The 25,462-nt window shown below is 47.8% G+C and overlaps 1 protein-coding gene across 2 annotated transcripts; it reads left to right on the top strand.

Annotated features, from left to right (window-relative positions):
• The first annotated feature begins 201 nt into the window (after nucleotides 1-201).
• Nucleotides 202-24,734, top strand: ADCK5 (aarF domain containing kinase 5). 2 transcript variants are annotated; one of them, XM_077932675.1, is made up of 15 exons: nucleotides 203-341; nucleotides 8,610-8,713; nucleotides 9,047-9,196; nucleotides 10,191-10,266; nucleotides 11,146-11,346; nucleotides 11,558-11,698; nucleotides 12,924-13,037; nucleotides 14,474-14,605; nucleotides 16,473-16,556; nucleotides 18,643-18,724; nucleotides 20,327-20,405; nucleotides 21,126-21,217; nucleotides 22,255-22,513; nucleotides 23,388-23,504; nucleotides 24,281-24,734. In XM_077932675.1, exons 1-15 carry the CDS (start codon nucleotides 324-326, stop codon nucleotides 24,393-24,395), a joined length of 1,764 nt encoding a protein of 587 aa, XP_077788801.1. In that variant the 5' UTR covers nucleotides 203-323; the 3' UTR covers nucleotides 24,396-24,734. The 2 variants fall into 2 exon arrangements, with proteins under 2 accessions (XP_077788802.1, XP_077788801.1); XM_077932676.1 differs by lacking the exon at nucleotides 9,047-9,196 and having other exon boundaries at nucleotides 202-341.
• Nucleotides 24,735-25,462: the final 728 nt, after the last annotated feature.

Here is a 25,462-nt window from a genome sequence, read left to right as displayed (position 1 = left end):
CCTCCTCGCCTTCTACACTTGTAAGTTTCCTGGTTTCCAAGGCGCTAGTCCTCAGCGCTCCCCCGAAGCTCCGCCCCCTCCCGTGATGTCATGACGCCGCGTCCAGGAGGCGGGGCTTCATCGGCCCACTCCCGCGAGCCTCCTCCCCATTGGCCGCCGAGGCGCGGCCCCGCCCCTCTCTCCGGCCGCAGCCAATCGGAGCGCGGCTGGGCGGGGGCAGCGCGGCCCGAAGGCTCGGCGGCTTCGGTCGTAGTAGCAGCAGGCGGCGGGCGGCGGCGGAGGAGGTTGGGCGGCAGCCGGGCGGGCAGGAAGGAAGGGGCGCCATGGAGCTGCAGCGGACGGTGAGGAGAACCCTCGACCCCCCTTTCCCCTCAAGTCCCCCCTTTCGCGCCCTTTCCCTCAGCAAGGTCGTTACCTCAGCTTTTCCCCGCGGACGTCTCTTAGGAGCATTACGGTAGCAGCTCCCTCTCACCGCAGGTCTGTTTCAGGCTGCCCCTTTAGGGCTGAATTACGGTAAATCCCCCCCCTCCCGCGTCTCTCTTCGGGGCATTACGGTAGCGCCCCTTTTCTGGTGCGCTCATCGCGGGGCATTACGGTAACCCCCCTTTTTTTCTGCCCCACTGAATTTATCATCTTTATCCACCCCTCTGCTTGCAACTGGGGGCTTTTCTCTCCTTTATGCACCTCCGACCCTCCCCCAGCTGCAAGCATGGCAGGAGTGCCCCTTTGCCATGCACATTACGGTACTTTCTGCCCCCCACCCCCCAATCCAGTGTGGGGCTGGGAGTGGGGAGGGGGCAGCCCTGATTCTTTCCTGCAGGGGGGAGACTCTCTCCAGAGCTCATTGGTCTGGGGCTGAGGAGAACAGAGAACAATAGTGATAGTAAAATAGTAAATAAGTAAAAAAAACCCCCAGTAAAATAGTAAAAAAATAACAATAGTAAAAAAGGAGTGGGGCTCTTAGGTCCCGTCCCCCCGATCCTGGTGCTCACTAGATCCCTGTTGAGGCTCAGATCCTGGCCCCCCTTCGTCATATATTTGATGAATTATTGTATTTTAATATTTTGCTGCAAGCTGCCCAGCGTGGCTGGGGAAACCCAGCCAGATGGGTCTGGTGTAAAGAATATTTAATAATATAAATAATAATATAAATAATAATAGCAGAGCCTCTCTTTTGCTGGAAGCTGCCCAGAGTGGCTGGGGAAACATTGGCAGAAATGTGGTGGCCCATTCTGTGTGCGGCACATGAAAACCATGTGTTTTTGCAGCATGTTCCTTTTCCTCCCCGTATGGAATTTGCTTGCAAATGACTTCGCGGATGTTGTGAAATTACCGTATTTTTCGCTCTATAACACGCACCTGACCATAACACGCACATCGTTTTTAGAGGAGGAAAACAAGGGAAAAAATATTCTGAATGAAACAGTGGACGTATCATTTTTGTGCTTCATGCTGTGGCCACAGACATGTGATCTGATGGTGAATTTGGGGTGACCCAATGCAAAAATCCTGAGAATCCCTGTGGATCCATGCTTTGTAACCACGTTTTTGCACCATTGCAGCCCCAGGCAACAGTGGGTGCGTGATTTTTTTGGGGGGGCAGGCTGTAGCCATGGACATGCTATGTGCTCTGATGGTGAATTTTGGCTGACCCAATGCAAAGATCCTGAGGATCCATGTGGATCCATGCTTTGTAACCACGTTTTTGCACCATTGCAGCCCCAGGCAACAGTGGGTGCATGATTTTTTTTTTGGGGGGGGGGGACAGGCTGTAGCCATGGACATGCTATGTGCTCTGATGGTGAATTTTGGCTGACCCAATGCAAAGATCCTGAGGATCCATGTGGATCCATGCTTTGTAACCACGTTTTTGCACCATTGCAGCCCCAGGCAACAATGGGTGTGTGATTTTGGGGGGGCAGGCTGTAGCCATGGACATGCTGTGTGCTCTGATGGTGAATTTGGGGTGACCCAATGCAAAGATCCTGAGGATCCATGTGGATCCATGCTTTGTAACCACATTTTAAGTGGGGAGGGAAGGAAAAACACAGAAGGCTAAGAATGCAGGAGAGGGCTATAACGTGAGGAAAGGAAGGCAAAAGTTTCCCCCCACCCACCCACACAAGCCAGCCAGCCTGCGCTCTCTCTCTCTCCCTCTCCCTCCCACCAGCATGACAGAAGAAAGCATTTTAACTGCATTAAGAACTATTTAGCAGCGAAACCTAAGCTTTGCCATCCCTTAAGAGGTACAGACACTGTAATCTTCCAGATCGCATGAATTTACAGGCAAAACACTGTTTAAGGATTTCATCCTTTTAAATGGAAGAAAGCATATTTGAATGCTGTGTGTCTCCAAAAACAAAAAGCAGGAAGTCAAATCAGAATTTTAAGCCGAACCTGTAATCTCTCTTCCCTTCACAAACATTGTTCCCTCCGGAGCAGGGAGAGGATAGAACGAGGGACGCTCTGCTCTCCCCTCTACTTGCCTGGAGGGGAGGGGCTTTCCCTGCTCTTTGTTCCGTTTGAGCAAACACAGTAACGAAACAGAGGAGGGTGGGCAGTAAGACCCTGAGGCAGAATGCAGGAAAGCCACCACTTCCTCTCTCACGGAGCTCCCTTCTCCCTGAAGCGCGGTTTGATTTTTGCCTCATTTTTCGGCTCCAGGGACCACACATTCGCTGCATAACACGCACAGACATTTCCCCTTCCTTTTTAGGAGAAAAAATCTGCGTGTTATAGAGCGAAAAATACGGTACTTTTTCCCAAGCAGGCTCTTCCTTCCACACTGTTCTCCCTCCGTGCTGTTTATTGCCGCTCAGATCTTTGCCCGTTCAAAGCTTCTTGAGCAACTCATTCCCAAAAACGTGCGCTACACATCAGCTGTTTTCCCAAAGTGGGTGGTGGCGCCACCTGGGACAGTGGGATTTTCCTTGCGGGGGCTCTAAGAGGAGAAGGGGGTGGCAGGAGGAGGTGTGTGTGCAAGAAGTGCAAATGACTTTGATAAGCTGGTATCCCCGAATCAGGTCCATCAATTTTGTTGAATGAAATAGTTTGAACTGGATTTTGAATGAACGTGCAATTATTTCTTCCTGTTTTGAATTCTGCTGTATTCTTCTCTTAGCACCAACCATTCTGAACAATGCTTGTTTGGTTGTAAGTCGCTTTGGGTTGCCCTGGGCAAAATAAAGCAACGAACACGTTTAGTAAATGATAATAATTATAGAGTGAGCATCTAATGTTGATTGGATGGATTTCCCCCCTAAACTGATTTTTGAATTCTGAATTTATTGCTATTCACGTTTTATACTGTATTTTATTCTGTTTTTTGTTGCATCAATGAAGTGTTTTAAATTTGTTGCAAGCCGCCCTGAGCCTGGTTTTCTGAACCCCAAAGGGGTTTATTTTTATAAATAAAAAATTATTATTATTAAAGTGGGGGAGGGCAGTGGGGGTGAGTTAATGGAACCCAAGGGTGGTCTGAAAAAGTTTGGCAACCACTGCTAGATCCTTTCAGCTGTCTGTCCAGTCCAGAGGGCCAGCCGGCTGTCAGCTGTGCTTTCTTCCAGCCTTGAGATGTTCCCAGCGTGAGGAAGAGTCAAGACCCCTCTTGTCCCTGCGCTGGTTTCCTGCCTGCAAGGACAAACTGTGGGCGTGAGGCTGGAGGCAGAAAGGGCCACCCAGGGAGCTTGCAATCTTGGTCCTGACCTGGTTTTTTCCAGCACATCGGAAAAGAAGCGCAGCGGGAAGATTCTCTGGGGACAAATGCCCCCCCCCCCACCCGGTATCTGTGGAGTGGGGCCTCCAAAGGGCAGGGTTGCCAGGATCTTCCCAGGACGTGGCTGGCATGTGCTGAGGTTGACTCATAGAATTGTAGAGTTGGAAGGGACCCCGGGGGGTCATCTAGTCCAGCCCCGTGGAATGCAGGAATCTTAACTGAGAAATAAGCACACCAAGAACTCAGGCCAATGTAAGTTTCAGTATTGGGAGTGGTCCCTACTCACAAGTCAATAGTCAATAGTAACAAAAACTAATCCATTCAAAAGTATGTATTCTGACAACAATTACAAACTCAAGTTGTTGTTCAGTCGTTTAGTCGTGTCCGACTCTTCGTGACCCCCTGGACCAGAGCACACCAGGCACTCCTGTCTTCCACTGCCTCCCGCAGTTTGGTCAAACTCATGCTGGGAGCTTCGAGAACACTGTCCCACCATCTCGTCCTCTGTCGTCCCCTTCTCCTTGTGCCCTCCATCTTTCCCAACATCAGGGTCTTTTACAGGGAGTCTTCTCTTCTCATGAGGTGGCCAAAGTCTTGGAGCCTCAGCTTCAGGATCTGTCCTTCCAGTGAGCACTCAGGGCTGATTTCCTTCAGAATGGAGAGGTTTGATCTTCTTGCAGTCCATGGGACTCTCAAGAGTCTCCTCCAGCACCAGAATTCAAAAGCATCCATTCTCCGGCGATCAGCCTTCTTTATGGTCCAGTTCTCACTTCCATACATCACTACTGGGAAAACCATAGCTTTAACTATACGGACCTTTGTTGGCAAGGTGATGTCTCTGCTTTTTAAGATGCTGTCTTCCTTGTCGTGGCGAATGGGCTTGAATAACTCAGAGAAGCTATGAGCTCTGCCGTGCAGGGTCACCCAAGATGGACAGGTCACAGTGGAGAGTTTTGACCAAACGTGATCCAGCTGGAGCAGGAACCGGCAAGCCACTCCAGTATGCCTGCCAAGAAAACTCCATGGACAAACACATCAGGCATATAAAAGTTGACTCATAGAATCATAGAACAGTAGAGCTGGAAGGGACCCGGGGGTCATCTAGTCCAGCCCCGTGGAATGCAGGAATCTTAACTGAGAAATAAGCACACCAAGAACTCAGGCCAATGTAATTTCAGTAGTGGGAGTGGTCCCTACTCACAAGTCAATAGTCAATAATAACAAAAACTAATCCATTCAAAGGTATGTATTCTGAATTACAAACTCAAGTAGAGATTACAAACTCTAACTCATAAAGATATTTATAACATAATAATTCGTTACAAAGATTTTCTCTTTTTCACTCGACAATAAATGTTGATCCTTATTCCAGGTGTGGTCTGACCAAGGCAGAAGAGAGTGGGACTATGACTTCCCTTGATCTGGACGCTAGACTTCTGTTGATGCAGCCTAGAACTGCATTCGCTTTTTTTCCTGCAGTCTCCTTGAGTCATAGAATTGGACAGAGTCTTCTGGGTGATCCATTTCATGCTGTCAACCACCCTGTGATCCTTGGATGAAGGGCGGCCTAAAAATGTACTAAATAAAATAAATAAATCGTTGGGCACAAACTAATCGTTGTTAGCCGCCCTGAGCCCGGCTTCGGCTGGGGAGGGCGGGATATAAATAAATTTTATTATTATTATTATTAATACAAAGCCTTCCAAATCAGGTTATTTCACGTTTTACTTATTTCATGAAATTTATATACCGCTTGATTGTAAGAACAAAACAAAACCACAAAGTGGTTTGCTATAAAAAGATGAAACAGTAAAATTATTGCTAAGAAAAATTAACAAGCATAATTTAAAACTGTCAGAAAGTTAAAATAACAGTAGACTAAGAACAGGTTGAAACTCTCACCAATTTTCTAAACATCTGGCTAGGCATTTCTAAACAAGAATGTTTTTAGCAGGTGCCAAAATGAGTACAATGAAGGGCACCTGGCTGGTATCAAGTGGCAAGGAGTTCCAAAGTGTGTCTTACCAGTAAAGTATTAAGAAACTGCATTTTTTTAAAAAACAGTTAAAATTCCACTGCAAATCCTCAGGACTCTTCCTTGCAGAGCTGTTTGTGGCAGAATAGGAAGGTGGGCAGAACAGTCTCCAAGGTGGGCTTCACTTTGCCCCCCCACCCCACCATTTGGGGGGCTTAGAGAGAGGCCTCCCCCACAGGGCTGCTTGGCTACTGGTGCTGTGGGCTGCCCTCAAAGCATCCTCCACAGCTATGGTTTCTGCCTGTGCCTTGACTTTGCAGCGTTTAAGAACAGTGATTGTAAGTGTTTGCGCTTGATCCAACTCCTTTCCTCCTCCTGCCCATCCTTTTTTCTTTTTGTGTCGTGTCTTTTTTATTTATTATTAAAGATGGTGAACCTGTGGGCCAGGATTGTCTCAGAGCTCATTTTCGTAAGCCACCCCGAGAACCTTTCTGATGACGAAAAGCACATCAATGCTGCAAATAAAATAAAATAGCCGATTGCTGGTGCGAGGAGGCCCAGGTGCCCAGAATGGCCTGGAGTGATGTTTAAGGGACCTGGTGCGAGCTTGGAAGGCGCCACTCAAGCCCCAACTCTTACGAATACTCCTTTGGTTCCTTTAGGCAAGCTTCTCTTCTCTCTGCCTCAGTCTTCCCAATCTGCGAAATGGGTGCAATCCTCTCTTTCCAGAGTGCTGCAAGGATTGCCGGACCCAACCTTTGGACACCTTTTGCACATCAGCGTGCAGGTTGCCAGTCCGTGTATCGCAGAGGGACCTTTGCTCTGTGTATTTGCTGCTTATCAGCTTTCTAAAGGCGCTTTGCAGATGGTTTGAGATCTGACGGGAGAGGAAGGCAGCAGCCTGCAAGCTAGCCTGGCCCTCTCCTTGGCCTGGTCTGTTGTCCTGCAGATGTTCTCTCTGATATAAAGGCCACTGACCTTGGTAGCTGCCTCCATCCCGGGGAATGAGAACAGGAGGCCAAGGTCTTTCCCATCCCCTCTCTTGTCTCCATGTCCCCCTGTGCCAGCAAGTTATTTTCTTTAAAAAAATAATATATTTTTTTAGTTTTCAAAAGTTCACACACATCACCATCCCCAATGTTTAATTTATCCATTGACTTCCCATCGCCCCCTCCATGATGTTTATCTATCGATGCTGCATATTTTAATTTACAATACTCCACATATATATCCTAAATTATTAGCCTTCATGTCGTTCTACTGTTGCTGCTCTTTCAAATCCTGCTCGTGTTTTCATGCAACAATAATAGTTCTTTAGATGTTGAACATGAACACGAAATTTATTACGGTCAGAGAACAGCTTGAGAAACGCAAATGGAACTACAATCCCAATAGCAAAACAAGCATTTAAAACAATATACAACAATGGATTTATTTTATTTATTTATTTTTCAAAAAAAATTTTTATTGGTTTTCACATTTATCACATAAAAAAGAAACAAGGAAAAAGAAAAACATTACAATATACACAAAAACACACACATAAAAAAGGATTTTTACTTCCAAATCCTAATTTCATTACATTGATAACTGACTTCCTCAAATCCCCTCTAACTGAATTTCATTATGTGACCTGTTTAGCAGTTCTCCAAATTCATATTTCTAATAATATTAACTTCTTTCATTTACTAACTTCTTCTCCGTTATTAATATTCTAATCCTTAATATTTATTAACAACGTATTCTTATTCTACCCCTAAACCTAATTATTACTTCCAAGAAATTTCTCTTTATCTTATGTTACAATATTTAGCCAAATATTCTTTAAAATTCTTCCAATCCTCTTGTGTCTCCTCTTCTTTCCGGTCACGGATTCTTCCAGTCAGGTCGGCCTACAACAACAATGGATTTTAAGTTTAAAAGTGTGATAGGCATATAAACGCATAAAAACTTATTTAGGTATTCTACAAAAGGTTCCCGGTCCTCAAAGAACGCTTCGCCATTTCGACCTCCGGTTTTTGCAGTTAGCTTTGCCGGTTCTGCTTAATCCATCCTTTCCATGGGCTGTTCTTCCTTCGACAAAACCTCTTCCTCTTTCCATTTTCGAGCGTGCAATATTCTTGCTGCTGTCGCTGCATACATTAAAAAAATTAACCAATGTGCCCACAAGTTTCCATCCGAGAGTGCAGGCTGTTCTTTCGGCTTTGGGGAGCTGGGTTTGACATTGCTTGCACCCACATTCGCCCCGAGACCTTGGCTGCCCTCACGGCCTAGGACCCTCGTACCTACAGGACCGCCTCTCCCGGTCTGCCCCGCGGAGGACCTTAAGGTCCATATATAGCAACACCCTACTGGTCCCGGGCCCTAAGGAAGTCAGACTAGCCTCATCCAGAGCCAGGGCCTTTTCAACACTGGCCCCGGCCTGGTGGAACACTCTGCCTCATGAGACCAGGGCCCTGCAGGATCTGATTTCTTTCCACAGGGCCTGTAAGACCGATTTGTTCCGCCTGGCCTTTGGCTTGGAATCCACTTGATTCCCTCCCTCCCTCTCTTTCCTTTTCCCTTTCTCCTTCTGTGATGGAACTCCTATTTGGGGACTTCCCTGGCTTTTTTCTGGCCCATGTAGGACCAGTCTGGATAGTTGGCCTTGGTGAAGATATGATGTTTTCATCCCCCCAAAAGTTTTTGATTTGAGTTTCTACTGAATTGAGGCTGCATTTTAATGTTGTACTTTAATCTTGTTTTTAAGTTGTATTTTAATCAACTGTTTTTATACCTGGTATTAGCCGCCCTGAGCCCGGTCTTGGCTGGGGAGGGTGGGGTATAAATAAAAATTATTATTATTATTAGGGTGGGCCTTCCTTCCCTGGGGCTCTCTGCCACGCTAACCCTCTCTCTCTCTCTCCTCCGATTCCTCAGGTCCAGATCTGCCGCTTTCACCTGCTGCTCTTACGGCGCAAGAAGACCCCTTGGCTGATCTCTGCACCCCAGTGCAGACAGCGCTCCGATTCCCAGCCATCCAGGTATACCTCCTCCAGATGTTTAGGAATCCAGATGTTGGTAGTCCCAAACACCCGAAGGCCCAGGTTGGCCAAAGCCATCACAGATTGGCAGAGCTGGCTGGGATCCCAACGGTCATCTAGTCCAACCCCCTGCCATGCAGGTGCCCCCAGCGGGTTGGGCTAGATGATCGCTGGGGGTCCCTTCCAACTCTGCAGTGCTGTCTAACGTGCTTTGCTTTTCAATGGATGGGGAAGGGGAGGTTTCCGTGCGGAATGAGGGCCAGGTGTTGGGGGGTGGTCAGGTGTTGGGGGGTGGTGCTGTGGGTCTCTGCTCACGCCTCTGCCCCACTGCAGCTCTCGTCGACAGAGGGGGCTGCTGAAGAAGGCGTTCCTGGGGCTGTCCGTGGGCCTCCCCCTCGCAGCTGGGATCCGCTACTGGATGGCCGAGACGCCGGAACGGCGAAGGATGAGGCTGTTGGTCGAGGGACTGGGGCGCTTTACCAGGTGGCTGACGACACGCCCTTTCCCAGAGAGGGAGGGATTTTGTTTAATTAATTTATTGATTGCATTTACATCCTGCCTTCTTTGCTTCAAAGGAGCTCAAGGTGGCTTTGCTTCCCCTTCCCCTTTTAGCCTCACAACAACCCTCAGGGTTTGGCTGAGAGTGAGGGGCCCTGAGTTATTTTTTTAGGTGATGCTGAGGTCCACATATATTTACAGTGGTACCTCTGGTTGCGAACGGGATCCGTTCCGGAGGCCCGTTCGCAACATGAAAAGAGCGCAACCCGCAGTGGTGCGTCTGCGCACGCGCAGGTTGCGATTTGCCGCTTCTGCGCATGCGCGTGACGTCATTTTGTGCATCTGCCATGCGCGAGCGGCGAAACCCGGAAGTAACCCTTTCTGTTACTTCCGGGTCGCCGCAGGACGTAACCTGAAAGAACGTAACATGAAGCAAACGTAACATGAGGTATGACTATACCAAAAGCGAAAGTCACAAGTCCTGAATTTTCCCCCCACTTGGGGGTAATTGAGGTTCCAGCAGTCGTTAGCATCCATGTCAATAGTTTCTGAGAGCTGAACCCTTTCAGCTGATTATCCCATAGATTCAAAACAGAGCTGCGGCGAAGTTGCAGTGAGATGTTTGAGTATTTCGGACGTTTCTCGACAATCCATTGCCCAGAATTTGAATCCCTGTGGGCAGTCCCACCATAGCTGAGAAAAGTGCCTATTTTCCCACAACCCTTTCAACAGTTCTGTGGGCAAGTTGCCGTGTTGTCCCGTTCCATCCTTATAGGCTTTTCATAGAACACACTCTCAGGTAAACCAAGACTGACCTAAGATGATTCAGATGACCATCGCCCATCCCATTTAGAATCCCAAATTTGTACGGACAGATCTTTCTCGCACTCAAGTTTAAGGCCTAACAGCGGACCAGAAGAAACACCTACTAATTCTGTCGGGTGCAGAACGGTAACCTGCCTTTTCCTCTCTTGCAAAGGTCCTTGCAGTTGGGAATCCAGATCTCCCTGGATTACTGGTGGACTCACCACATCTCGTTACGGGGCCTGGACGAGGTACAGTTCCCTGCTGTTTCTCTCTGAAGCTCTGAGCCGTTCAAAGGAACCCAACCAGCTCTCAACTAGGGCCAGGGCCTTTTCAGTCCTGGCCCCGACTTGGTGGAATGCTCTGTCACAAGAGACCAGGGCCCTGTGGGACTTGACATCTTTCCGCAGGGCCTGCAAGACAGAGCTCTTCCGCCTGGCCTTTGGTTTGGACTCAGTCTGACCTTTATGTTTCCCTCCCCTTACAGTTTTGATCTATGGGCTACTTTTAAAATGAGGCTGCATTTTAAATTGTATTTTAACTTGTATTTTAAATTGGTGGTTTTCCCCCTATTATGTTTTTACTGTAATTTTACTGGTGTTAGCCGCCCTGAGCCTGGCTCTGGCCGGGGAGGGTGGGGTATAAGTAAATAATAATAATAATAATAATTAATAATAATAATAATAATAATAATAATAATAATAATAGACAGCCTTGAGAGGCCCAGAAGGGTCGGGTCTCAGTGGGGCAGGGGGAGCTGGGTTCATCGCCCTGAGGGTTTCCTTGCCGGATGCTTAATGCAGGGGGACGGGGTGGCAAAGGGAGTCCTAGAATCACAGAACTGTAGAGTCAGAAGGAACCCCGAGGTCATCCAGTCCAACCCGCTGCCATGCAGGAAGATGCAGCTGTCCCACACGGGGATCGAACCTGCAACCTTGGCGTTATCAGAACTCTGACCAACCTCTATATCTAATGGTTTGAATGCCACCTCTGGGCCCAAAAGGATCTCAAGGTGACTTCCAAGACATTGGGAGTCCACCAGCTGTGTCCAAAGGGCTTCAGGCGTACCCCCTGCCCCAGCCTCAGGGCCGCCAGTTTCTGACCCCTTTCCCCCTCTTCCCTGTCGTCAGAACAGCCCAGGGTACAAGACCGCCCTCTCGGAATGCCACCAGCGGGCGGCCGACAGCATCGTCCGCGGCGCCATCCGGAACGGGGGCCTCTACGTCAAGCTGGGCCAGGGCCTGTGCGCCTTCAACCACCTCCTGCCCCCAGAGTACATCCACACCCTGCGCACCTTGGAGGACCGCGCCCTCAGCCGCGGCTACAAGGAGGTAAAGCAAGTTTGCTGCCATTGCTCCCACCGCGGGCTTGGCTGGGTGGGAGCGGGAGTCCAGCCACTTCAATCAGTTGCTTCGCTTTTTTACAATCGGTCGGCGAACGACTCTTGCGAAATAAATAAGTAGAATGAGCAAGCTCTCTAGCGGCCAAGGCTGGCCAAAGCCGGCCTAAACATGCGTCTTCCCCATGTGTCATTGGCTGCAGGTGGATGAGCTCTTCCTGGAGGATTTCAAAGCCAAGGCAGACCAGCTGTTCCTGGAGTTCGACTACCAGCCAATCGCCGCTGCCAGCTTGGCCCAGGTGCACCGGGCGAAGCTCCACGACGGCACCCCGGTGGCTGTGAAGGTCCGTGGCTGTGCTGCACCCCCCCCCCCCATTACAGTGGTCTCTTGGTTCTCAAACTTAATCCGTTCCGGAAGTCCGTTCCAAAACCAAGACATGCTTTCCCATAGAAGGTAATGCAAAACGGATTAATTCGTTCCAGACTTTTAAAAATAACTCCTAAAACAGCCATTTAACATGAATTTTAGTATCTAACGAGACCATTGATCCATAAAATGAAAGCAATAATCAATGTACAGTGGTACCTCGGGTTAATTCGTTCCAGAGGTCTGTTCTTAACCTGAAACTGTTCTTAACGTGAAGCAGCACTTTAGCTAATAGGGCCTCCCACTGCTGCCGTGTGATTTCTGTTCTCATCCTGAAGCAAAGTTCTTAACCTGAAACACTATTTCTGGGTTAGCGGAGTCTGTAACCTAAAGCGTATGTAACCTGAAGCATCTGTAACCCGAGGTACCACTGTACTGTACTATAAAATAAACAAGACAGTATTGTAGATAATAAAAGTTAAAATTGTTATTTTTTCTTACCTGTACTGATGACAGTCATTGTTTGGATGGGGGGCTTTTATCAAATTCCTCAGTCACACAATCGATCAATCAGTAGCTGAACTGGGTTCCACACAGTCACAAGAACAAAATAACCAAAAAAGCCTCAAAAACGCAAAATAAATAGCAAAAACAAAAGCACTAAACTTAATCCATTCTGGAAGTCCGTTTGACTTTCGAAATGTCATTAATTTTGCTATCTAGCAAGACCATTGATCCATAAAATGAAAATAATGAAAAATGAAAGCAAATAAAAATAAAATGAAAGCATTAATCAATGTGCTGTACTATAAAGTAAACAAGACAGAATTGTAGATGATAAAAATCACCATCCACACAGTCACAAAAACAAATGAGCCGAAAAAGCCTCAAAAACAAAAACGCAAAATAAATAGCAAAAACAAAAGCGCCAAACTTAATCCGTTCTGGAAGTCCGTTTGACTTTTGAAATGTTCAAAAACAGAGACGCAGCTTCTTATTGGTGCAGGCGCCCCAGAAACAATAGCCAACACCTGTATTGGACGTTCAGCTTCCAAAAAAAATCCGAAAACCGGAACACTTACTTCCGGGTTTTTGGCATTTGAGAACCAAGGTACCACTGTGCTCTCGGAAGGCCTTGTGGGGCAGCTGTGGGTCCTCTGCCGCCCCAGATTCCCAGTCTCTCCCTTTCCGCCCCTTTGCAGGTCCAGTACATTGACTTGCGGGACCGGTTTGACGGAGACATTCGCACGCTGGAGTTCCTGCTGCAGATCGTGGCGCTGATGCACCCTAGCTTTGGGTTCAGCTGGGTCTTGAAGGTCCTTTCTGGGCTCTTACCTGGGGGGTGGGTGGACGGTTCCCCTACTGTTTCCCCCACTGACCGCCATGGGGGGTGGGAATTGGAAGAAGTGGCGGATGGAAGGAATGTTCCCTGGAGCAGCAGGGCTTCTGAAGGCTGGTTGCTGGAAGCCACAGAAGAAGAAGAAGAAGAGTTTGGATTTGATATCCCGCCTTTCACTCCCCTTCAGGAGTCTCAAAGCGGCTAACAATCTCCTTTCCCTTCCTCCCCCACAACAAACACTCTGTGAGGTGAGTGGGGCTGAGAGACTTCAGAGAAGTGTGAGTGGCCCAAGGTCACCCAGCAGCTGCATGTGGAGGAGCGGAGACGCGAACCCGGTTACCCAGATTACGTGACTACCGCTCTTAACCACTACACCACACTGGCACCACACAGGAAGGGGAGAGGGCTCTTGCACCCAAATCCTGCTTGCAAGCTTCCCCCTGGGGCATCTGGTTGGCCACTGTGAGGACAGGATGCCGGTCTTGATGGGGCCTGATCCAGCAGGGTTCTTCTTAGGGAGGTCTCTTGAAATAGCAGAGCCTCCATGCCCAGGGACACTCTACCTCTGAATTCCGGATAATAGGGAACAACAATAGGAAATAGTGTTGTGCTCAGGATGTGCTTGAGGATTTCCTACAAATCTCTGGTCGGCCCCCGTGAGGACAGGACAGGAGTAGATGTGGCCCCCCATTGGCCTGATCCAGCCAGCTCCTCCTATTTTCTTAAGTAGTGACGGCCTCCAACTTGGATGGCTTTATTATTATTATTATTATTATTATTATTATTATTATTATATATCGCCCAATCAACATTTGATGCTCTCCTTCTACCGGTCCACAATAGAAAGTGTCCTTTCCTACTGCATCACGGTTTGGGACGCTGGTTTGACATCAGCTGATAGGAAGTGCCTACATTCGGAGCACAAGATATTATGAGCTGTCCCGTGAATCCACTGGATGACATTGTGAAAGAACGTTGCCTCAGGAGAGTGAGGAAAATTCTCAGGGATGATTCACACCCTGGCCGGCACTTTCTTGATCTCCTGCCCTCGGCCAGAAGATATAGAAGCAGCTTTAGTCGTGTCAACAGGGTAAAAAACAGCTTCTATCCGTGGGCTGTTAGGCTGCTGAATGAAAAGAGAACAACAGGGCAACTGACTTTTGGGTTTGGTGGGTGTGCGTCAGTAAACGAGGGGAATTAAGACTAAGAGAGCTGAGTGGGGGGTGCTCATGTAATCTCACTGTATACAAGTTGTACAAGTGACAATAAAGTATTTCAAACTATACCCGGAGGTCTCAGGGCGGTTCACAGAAAAGATCACAGCATAATCAGAATAAAAACAACAACCCAATAACACGCCCCTCCCGTAACGCTTCCTGGCCCCCCTTGAAAGCTCCCCTTCTCGCCCCCCAGGACCTGAAGGACACGCTGGCCCAGGAGCTGGACTTTGAGAACGAGGCGCGCAATTCGGAGCGCTGCGCCCAGGAGCTGAAGCACTTTGACTTTGTGGTGGTTCCTCGGGTCTACTGGGAGAGAAGCAGCAAGGTGCGTCTCTGCGCATGGCGACAGGATGTGGCGGCGAGGGAGGTGTCTCTGTGTGTTTGTGTATAAAAGAGCCATTGATCGTAGCGTTCCCAAAGCAAGGAAGGATTGGAATCTGATCAATAGAATACACACGAGGCTTGACCAGCAAAACTCTGGGAGGAGGTGCCCAGGTCGTAATAATTCCTCTCCACCCTCTGGCCCAGGTCGTTTTATTCACAAAAGAACTTTTTACACAGTGTTCATAAGAACCAATCAGATTTCCTCTGAGGATTTCAAAAAACCCACGTGGGACAGTCAGATCATCTCCTTGTGAACTCTCTTCCTTGCCCTTAAGATCTACCTAAAGATTAAACTACATCAAAGCTACATACTATCTTTATGTACTGAGGATGACTGATGAAGCAACTGGCCTGTGTTTCAGAATGCTGATACGTGCCTGTCAGGCGTAGAGAAAGCAAATGGCAGAGGTGGAGAGGCCTGTGGGATTCGATCAGAAATTATTGTCAATGAATGAAACCCAGTCAACGCAATGCTTTCATTGCGGACACAGTGGCTTTTTCATAATTACTCATAGCAATCCCACGTGACCCCCACACTCTGGATATTTTCACCCCTCCAATTGATGGCTGGAGGTGGGTGGAGCAGAGAAATGAATGAGTTTGGGGAAGGAACTTGGCCACTTCCAGACCAAGGGAGCGAAATCATTTGGGGGGGGGGGCTGTATTCTTACTCCCCCCCCCCCATGCCAGCTGAAAGAGCATCTCCGCCATCCCCAACCTGGTGCCACTTCAGGGGTTTTGGTTTCCAAGTTGCATCGGCATCAGGCAGCCCTGCTGGAGTTGTGGCCTGAGACACTGGAGGGCACCAGCTTGGGGAAGCCTGCCCTCTGTGCACACCCCCCCACCCCAGCTAAGACAAGTACATTTTCTGCATTAATGTGTGTGTGTGTTGAAAGTACCAGCTTTGGGTATTGCCGCATTACATCTTCTCAGGGTTCCAGGTAGTGTCCCCACAAACACCTGAGCAGGACTGCCCAATATTTGCATGTGATTCCAGAGCTAGATGACCTCTGGGGTACCCTTCCAATTCTCTGATTGGCAATTTAGATGGGCAAGTTAGATGGACAGCATATAAATGATATTATTATTATTATTATTATTATTATTATTATTATTATTATTATTATTTTATTATATTACAGTATTATTATTTTCTGCGGAAATAGAATTTTTATTTTTATTCTGTATCTGCGCTGCTTTTCACTCTCATGAGTCGCAAAGTGGCTTACATGCAATAAATAATAGCACTGGAAGCCATCACAATTACACCACAAATCATATTTATGGGAGGTGGGGCAAGGCAGGTGAGAAAAGCCCTTGCTCGAGGGTCACCAGCAAGTCCCGTTTCCCTAATGGCTCTGGGCCTAAAATTCAGATACGTTTAAAGAAGATTGGACAACGTTTATTGACTATATGGGAAATAATTGTGTACAGCTGAGAACGCTGACAGCATTAAGATAAATTCAGCAGGGTAAATAAGTTTTGATGGATGCAATAATGGAATACTGAATGGTATAGTTTTTGTAAAATATGCAGGGATTTATGATATGTAAAATGAACTGTGGAAGGAGAAGAAGGGAAGTCATTGATATCTTAAGGGTGTAAAATTAGTATTTTAAATTGTAGAACAGAAATACTACTACTACTACTACTACTACTAATAATAATAATAATAATAATAATATCAGATCTCTCTCCCTCTCGGGGCCTCAGCAGTCCATGGCTCAGGTTGGAAAGCAAAACAGGGCTGTGCATGCTGCTCTCTGGCTACATTTGACGTCCTCTTTCCTTTCTCTCTCTGCCCCAAGAGGGTCCTGACAGCTGATTTCTACGACGGCTGCAAAGTCAACGACATGGAGGGTATCAAGAGGCGAGGCCTGCATGCCAAGGACGTAAGTGGGTGGAGGGGCAGCGCCGGAGGGGGGCAGGACAGAGGGACAGGGCGGGCAACAGCAGAGGCTCCGTCCCAGGCTGGCTTGAACAGCTTGCCTCCTTCATGCACCACCCCAGAGGCAGCAGCATCTTCGCTTCGCTTCCTGGCCTCTGAGTGAGTGGTGGGGTGTATTTGTACGTATTTTATGCAGAAATCGGAAGCGGCCTTCTTGCCGGCTCAGGCTGGACATCCATTTTGGCCAGTGTGGGCTCCCCTGATGGATAGAAGCCGTGGCAGATCTTGCAATCTTCAGGGCAGATAGGAGAAATCTCTCCTTCACTCATCGCCTAGCTCAACTGTGGAACGCCTTCCCACAGGAGGCAGGGATGGCCACCAACCTGGATGGCTTTAATAGAGGACTGGACAAATTCAAAGGGGAGGAAAGGGCTGTTGAAGTCTACTGGCCAGGAAGGCTTGGCTCTGCCTCCAGCAATGCTTCTGAATCCCAGTTGCTGGAATCCTGCTCCCTGGTTTCCCAGTTGGCCGCTGTGACAACAGAATGCTGAACTAGATGGTCCACTGGCCTGATCCAGCAGGATTATGTCCTTTTCATCACCCTTTTCTCTGCACGCAGAAGTTCCAGGTCCAAAAGTATATGCTATGCTCCTCCTCCTCCAAGTCCTAGAATTCTGGGCTGTTGTCTCCTCTTGATGGGCAGCTGCAGCCCTCTGGGTCTTCCCCAACACATTTTCTAATACTAATGATGTGAATGTTTATTTAAATCCTGCCATCAAGTCTATAGACTTTCTTTGTTTCTGCAAATATAAATGGTTCCCACTCTTTTTCAAAAGTCACCGTTGTCTTTTTCTCTCAGTCTGTCATTTTTGCCAGTTCTGCATAGTTTATCAACTTCTCCTGCCATTGTTCTTTAGTTGGTATCTCTCCAGTCTTCCAATTTTGTGCAATCAACATTCTCACAGCTGTAGTGGTATACATGAATATAGTCCTCTTTTCTTTCGGTATATTTGTTATATTTTCGGTATATTGTTTCGGTATGTTGTTAGCCGCCCTGAGCCCAGCTTCGGCAGGGGAGGGCGGGATATAAATAATTTTATTATTATTATTATTATTATTATTATTATTATTATTATTATTATTATTATTATTATTATATCTTGACCTGAGATACCTAGTAGAAAGGCTTCTGGTTTTTTTACAAAAGTTATTTTCAACATTTTCTTCAACTCATCACAAATCGTTTCCCAATAAGCTTTTGCCTTTTTGCAATCCCACCACATATGATAAAACGTACCTTCTGCTGCACACCTCCAACACTCTTTCTTTTCATTTTTATACATTTTTGCCAATTTAACTGGTGATATATACCATCTATACATCATTTTCATAGAATTCTCTCTCAATAATATGCAATCTGTAAATTTCAAGTTTACTTTCCACAATTTTATCCAATCCTCAAATTGCATGTTATGGCCTATGTCTTGTGCCCATTTAATCATTACCGATTTTACTTCTTCATCCTTAGTTTCCCATTCCAAAGGGATATTACATGCCATCACTGGCTCATTTCAAGGTGACAGGGATTCCACCTTGGAACGTCTGCATGCGGACTAATGGGCCCCGTCCCTGAGCGATGATTCCTCCCCACCTGTTTAAATCTCTCTTGCATTCAAATCTGTGCTTCCCAAACTTTTGGGGACCACTGCTTGCCCCCCTTGGTTCCATAACTCATCCCCTTTGTTTCCCACACTATCGGAAGCATTGTTCTGACTAGCAGTGTGCACAACCCAGCAAGGAAGGTGAAAGCACAATAAGGTTCTGAACAGCGAACTGCACATTCAGAAGCCAGTTAAAGCCATTTAGTTTAGTTAATTCAACAGAACTGATGAACTTGATGCAGCAACACTAGCTTTCTAAAGCTTGAAAGGCTTTTGCGCCTCCATTGCCCCCCTTTCCTCTTAGCACCCCTCTAGGTAAGTTGAGGGAGGGGCTGCCTCTTAATATTGGGGGTGGGGGGGGTGGAGAGGGTTTGCCTGTGCTCACGCCTGGGCTTCCCCATCACCCTGCCCTCCCGTGTTGTCTTGCAGGCCGCACAAAAGTTAGTCCAGGCGTTTGCGGAGCAGATCTTCCTCACTGGATTCATCCATGCCGATCCCCACCCAGGAAACGGTACAGAGGGCTGCAGCCAGGGAAGAGGGCAGGTTTAGTTGGGGCATGTGGGCTGAATTGGGGAGCTAATGTTAAATAAGTTGGAGTTCTTGTTATTGAATATACCAAGAAAAAAGCACACCAAGAACTCTGGCCAGTATAAATTTCAAAAGGGGGGGTGGTCCCTACTCGCAAATCAATAGTCAATTGTAACAAAAAATAATCCATTCAAAAGTATGTATTCTGACAAGGATTACAAACTCAAATTAAGATTACAAACTCTAACAGGGATTACAAACTCAAGCTCATAAGGATATGTATAACACAATAATTCGTTACAGAATTAGAGGTAAGAGTTTATGAGTAGGTTCATGTTAGTCTATAGTCAAGATTCAACGTGAAGGTCTTAGTTTCAATCATTGAGCAGAAGTCAATTATGGATCAGAAACCAGGACAGGGCCCTGTTTCGATGTATTCACCATCATCAGCTGGAAGTATCAAACATTACATGAAAGTACCTTTAAATTCTAAATTAGCATAAATTATAAAACAGTCATAAATTGCAAAACAGGGGTCGTGTAAGTTTCAAGAATTCGTAGAAATATATCCTGTTATTTTCTACGTTTCTCAGAGAGAACAACTGAAAATAATATTAATAATAATATGTGTTGAATCAAATTAAAAACTCTAAGGCAGCCTATAATCATATGATTCCTCACCTAAGTGTGGGTAGATCCACGTGTATCTTGAGCTTTTCTGTGCGTTTTCAATTTAGAAGTGAGCCTTTTATATGCGCTTAAAGGGCTAGATGATCTTAAAGGCATAGAGTTCTAAAGTTCAGAGGACAGCTGCAGTTTAATTTAAAGGTCTTAAAGAAATGATGTATAATCCTGATAGCTATTCAGACCCATAGGAGTCCATGGTCTTAAGTAAATGGATGTACCGGGCTTCCTGTGGCTCTTCCCTTCCTGTCTCTGCTTGTAGTGGCTGTCGGGCCAAAGGATGAGATACATGTACACAGAGTGTGGGATCAGGGTGGGATTGGGGTTCTGGTGTGCTAGAAGAAGCTGAGGGGGCATTTGGGGGGGGGGAGTGGGGGGAGGAACGTCTGGTGCTCTGACCTTGTCTAAGAAGTTTGTGCAGGCTTACCTGTGCCTTGAGGGGCTGGTGGGAAAGAACTGGAACTGGGAAGCTGGCCGGACCTAGCTGCTGGGGCCCTTTCCGTGCCCCCCTCCCTTGTATCCTGGAGAACATGGTCCATAACCTTCCTTCCCTCCCCCACCCCTTTTTATCCCACTCTGGGACCCCACAGCTAATTCTCCCCTGGTCTCCTCACTGGCCCAAATAGGACTAATTTAGCCAGCTAGCCCTGGTGAACGTCTAATGTTTATCAGATGGATTTCCCCCCTAATTGATTTTTGAATTCTGAATTTATTGTTATTCACGTTTTATACTGTATTTTGTGCTGCTTTTGGTTGCATCGATTAATTTGTTGTTAGCCGCCCTGAGCCCGGTTTTCTGAACCGGGAAGGGCAGGGTATAAATTAAAAAAATATTATTTATTTATAACTGAGGCGAGACGCATCTTCACCACCTGCCTCCCTCCTTCCCCTCGTCTCTCAGTGCTGGTACATAAGGGACCCGACGGAAAGGTGCAACTCATCCTCCTCGATCACGGCTTGTACGAGATCCTTCACGAGAAGTAAGTCAGCACGAGGCCCTGAGTAATTTCAGGGCAGGTGGTGGGAGTATCGGGCTGGTGCAATAGCATCCCACTTGGATGTGGTGTGTGGTCCCTCCCCCTTTTGGGGAGCTAAATATGTTTTTATTCCATTTTACAACGTATATAAAAACAGAGAGAGCGGCTTATAACAGCAGGTGGGAGTTAGGTTCCAGTGTTTTGTCAAAACCTCAAATTTTGCGTGATTTTCTCCGTTATCGCTATATCCCAGAGTGAGCAGTACCAACGTCCAGTATAAAGACTAGGACTAGCCGCCTGAGAAACAGTTTCTACCCAAGTGCGATTTTGGTTTTAAACGCAGTGCAAGGAGTCTGTATTGGAGTATATTGTATTTAAAAATGGGGTATCAGAGTTTTTAGGGGGCTAACCAGGTTGGGATAGCTGGGATAGCAGGCTTGTAGGTTTTTGAATGTCTTATGTAGATTTTTCAATTTTGTTGTTCTGTATGGGACAATGACAATAAAGATGTATTGTATCATATAGGATTTTGGCTTGTTTTGCATTGACCATTTGAGCTGCCAAGCTCATAGACAAGACCAGTTCCTCTGAGGATATATCTCCATTGCTAGCAGGTTTCCCATCTTGAGCCAGTGTTAGTCTGTTTCCCCAAAAGGCCTTTCTGGTGTTGGCCCCCTGGCAAGCAAGCTCTTTTGTGATTTTTGCTCTCTCCGTCTCTTCCAGCGAACGGGAAGCGCTGTGCAAGCTGTGGCACGCGATCATCTTGCACGATGATGCCGGCATGCAGATGTACTCCAAGCAGCTGGGTGTGAAAGGTGAGGGGGCAGCTGGGAGCCACTTGGGGGGGGGGGCAGCCTTAAGGGTCTCCCAGTCAGCAGGTAGAATCCTTCCCCTTTTACACACATGCACACACGCCGGCTGAGGGTCATGCTCCCCATGGATTTTGTGTTTCTTTGAATGGGAGGTGCTGATTATTATTATTTACAGTGGTACCTTGGTTTAAGAACAGCCCTGTTTACCACCTATTTGGTATAAGAACTCTGCAAAACTGGTAGTGTTCTGGTTAGCGAACTTTATCTCGGTCTATGAACAGAATCCAAACGGTGGAGGGGCACCGGCGGCGGGAAAGCGCGCCTCAGTTTAAGAACAGCTTTGGTTTAAGAACGGACTTCCAGAATGGGTTAAGTTCGTAAACCGAGGTACCACTATATGTGTGTGTGTGTGTGTGTGTGTGTCTGCTCAGCGCCCCTTCAGCAAAGCGGCAGGAGAAACGGAGCCCCTTCCATTTCTCCTCCCACTTGGCTGAAGGGGCGCTGCGCCTTAGCTGAAGGGGAAAGGAACCCAAAGCCTGCAGAGCACAACAAGAACTCGCACTGCGCTCCGCAGGCTTCAGGCGGCTATCCCTGAAGCCTGGAGAGCGAGAGGGGAGGGAGCGCTCCCTCTGCGCTTCGGAGGCTTCACGTTGCTATCGCTGAAGCCAAGGAGCCTGCATTCGCTCTATAGGACGCACACACATTTCCCCTTAATTTTTGGAGGGGGAAAAGTGCGTCCTACAGAGAGAAAAATACGGTAATTGTTTTGGAGTGGCCAGCTTTAGGCTCGCTTCTCTCCTTAACAGTATTATGATCCCCGGGATGCAGATGGGCTGGCTTTCCTGAAGCTGCCGCTGGCCTCCATTCCTGGCAGAGGCGAGATCTGACTTGAGCCACTTCCCGCTTTCTAGGGGGTTAGACCAGATGGCCCTTGGGAGTCCCTTTCTGCCTCTACGGTTTCTCCTGCCTTTGCACCGTTGCCCTGTGCTCATTGTGGGCGTTGCCCTTGGCGCCTAAGCTCCTCCTCTCCTCTCCCCTAGCCCAGGATTACTTCCTGTTCTGCGAGATGCTGCTGCAGCGGCCAATCAACATGGCTCAGCTGGTGCTGTCCAACGTGCTGACTCGCGAGGAGACGGCCTACATGCAGGACATGGCCAAGAACCGCTTTGACCGCATCATGCAGGTGCTGAAGGACCTGCCCCGCTCCATGCTGCTCGTCTTCCGCAACATCAACACCGTCCGGGGCATCAACGTGGCCTTGGGGACCCCCGTGGACCGATACTACATCATGGCCCACAGGTGAGGGGGTGGGAAGCCACAAGGAGGGGCTCTTGTAGTCAGATCCTGCATGGTTTCCCAGAATGGGCATCTAGTTCAGCCGCTGTGAGAGCAGGAGGCTGGACTAGATGGGCTCCCCTTGGCCTGATCCAGCAGCCACCTCTTATGCCTTTAATAATAATAATAAAATTTTATTTATATCCCGCCCTCCCCAGCTGAAGCCGGGCTCAGAGCGGCTAACAGCAATAAAAGTAACACAGCATTCTAAAATCAATTCAAAATCAAATTAATGGCAACCATTGGGCTGTTCTGTGAGGATTGCCAAAGGAGGGGGTCAGGCTGTGCCTTGGCCAAAGGCCTGGTGGAACAGCTCTGTCTTGCAGGCCCTGCGGAAAGATGTCAAGTCCCGCAGAGCCCTAGTCTCTTGGCACAGAGCGTTCTACCAGATCGGAGCCACAGCCGAAAAAGCCCTGGCTCTGGTTGAGGCCAGCCTAACCACCCTGTGGCCCGGGACCTCCAAGATGTTTTTATTTGAAGACCGTAAGATCCTCCGCGGGACATACCAGGAGAGGCGGTCCTGTAGGGACGAGGGTTCTAGGCCGTATAGGGCTTTAAAGGTTAAAACCAGCACGTTAAACCTGATCCTGTACTCCACTGGGAGCCAGTGCAGCTGGTATAGCACCGGGTGAATGTGATCTCGCAGCGAAGACCTCGTAAACAGTCTCGCTGCAGCATTCTGCACCCGCTGGAGTTTCTGGGTCAGTCTCAAGGGCAGCCCCACGTAGAGTGAGTTGCAATAATTTATGCCCTGAGTGATTCTTGCTCCCTGCAACCCCCCCCCAAAAAAAAACACCACCAGGATTCAGACTCTGGTGTCTGTCTGTCTCTTTTAAAGTGCGGTGAGATGCTGGAGTCACATGATTAGCCAAAGATCTGGAGGGATCAACAACATCTTCTTCGTTCGCTGGATCCGTGCGGCCTGGAACACCTTCGTGTTTGAGTTTTCGCTCAGGTAAGGGGTGTGTGTTTGTGTGGCTCCCAAATATTGGGCTGGGAGCCCTGGCAAATGACAGCTACCTCCAGTCAATTTAAATAACCAACCCTGTCCCTGATGCAAACTGTTGCTCTCCAGATGTTGGACCGAGACTTACAGCCAGCCCTGCTGTGCTGGCCGGAGATTATGGGAGTCACAGTCAAGCATCATCTGCTTTCATGACGGCTGCTGAATTTCAAAACTCGGTAGAAAAAAGACAGTCACAGAACCAAGAAATTGCACAAAACAAATGAAATACCATGAAAATCCCTGAAACGAGAAGTAATCAACTAGAAATATTATCTTATGAAAATAAACTAAACAATAAAAATCAAAAAGTTTAAGGAAAAAATTAGAAAAACCTAAAATTGAACAAAGTCTTAACAGGATGCCGGCTACAAACCTCGTTTCACTGAACTATTCAATTTCCTCAGAACAGTCCTCAATCCTTTATTACTGCTCATTGCTTCATTGGGATTATAATACTTCAGAATTTTTGAGAGTTCTACCCGCTTTTTTTGAATTTTGTTCATTTAAGGTTTATGATTTTTCTATTTCCTTCTGAGGAAACGGAATAGTTCAGTGAAACGAGCTTTGTGTTTTATTTTCATAAGATAATTCTAGCCGAATACTTCTCGTTTCAGGGATTTTCACAGTATTTCATTTGTTTTGTGGTATTTCAAACCTCTGGCTCAGTTACTGGCTGACATCTTTTCGTCTCTCTTTCCACCACCACCCTAAAAAAACCAAACCAGGTTCCAGGTCACCGCCATAAAGCTCACTACCTCTGTCCTGCGCTTCCTGGCTTTTGCTGGTTTCCTGAAGGACAGCAAGAAGCCGGGGGAGATCTACGAGTTCCTGAAGGCATAGAGCGGCTGCTGCTACGACCTTCTGCCGCAGGCTGGATCGCAGCCTCCAGGCCAGAGGATGGCTGAAGGCCTGTCCAGTTTGCTCTAACACCAGGTGCTTTTCATGCCTGCAGAGGAGGACAAGGTGCTCTCCCACTTTTCTATTAAAAAAATTACCGGTGAGAAATGCAGGATCTGATCCAGACCCTCTGCAGTCATCCGTTAGGCAGAACCAGCGCAAGGGTGGGCTGCAGCCTTCCTGCACCTCAGATTCTGCTAAGCAGCAGGGCTGAACGGGAGCCACGTTCCCAACTCCTTGCAGCAAACAGCTTGTGATAATAAATGCCCCGTTTTTATCCTCGGTTGGTATCTTCTGTTGGCTCAAACTCTGGTGGGGAAGCTTCCCCCATGTAGCTTGAAATTTATTAGAATGGAGTGGGGGAGAGAGAGAGACCAAGGAGGGAGGCCTGTTTTGGCCAACTTGCTCCACAGGGGAGGCGGGTGCGATGAGTTCATCTGATGACAAAGCAAATTGGGTTTCTCTGGATGTGATGAGGTTGGGCGTAGCTTGGCACCCAACAGATAGTCTTGTAGGAAGAACTTTCTGATGGTGAGAGCTGTTCAGCAGAGGAGCAGGCTGCTGCAAAAGGTGGATTCTCCTTCGCTGGAGGTTTTTCACACAGGTTGGATGGCTGCCTGCCAGGGGTGCTTTAGATGTGACCCCTGCATTGCTGTTCTACGATTCTGTGAACACTGTGGGAAAGGCAATCCTGGGATAGGTTTCTGTTGGTGTGGTTAAGAGCGGTGGACTCGTAATCTGGTGAACCGGGTTCGCTTCCCCGCTCCTCCACCTGCAGCTGCTAGGTCACCTTGGGCCAGTCGCACTTCTCTGAAGTCTCTCAGCCCCACTCACCTCACAGAGTGTTTGTTGTGGGGGAGGAAGGGAAAGGAGAATGTTAGCCGCTTTGAGCCTCCTTCGGGTAGTGATAAAGCGGGATATCAAATCCAAAATCATCTTCTTCTCTCCCCCCCCCCCCCAACCTGTGGACACAGAGAAACCACTAAACGCTGGCAGCCGGTCTCAAACAT

Source organism: Podarcis muralis, chromosome 8, assembly GCF_964188315.1.
Source record: "Podarcis muralis chromosome 8, rPodMur119.hap1.1, whole genome shotgun sequence".
Taxonomy (NCBI): domain Eukaryota; kingdom Metazoa; phylum Chordata; class Lepidosauria; order Squamata; family Lacertidae; genus Podarcis; species Podarcis muralis.
The sequence above is the reverse complement of the archived record's forward strand: the minus strand, read 5'-3'. Positions and strand labels throughout refer to the sequence as shown.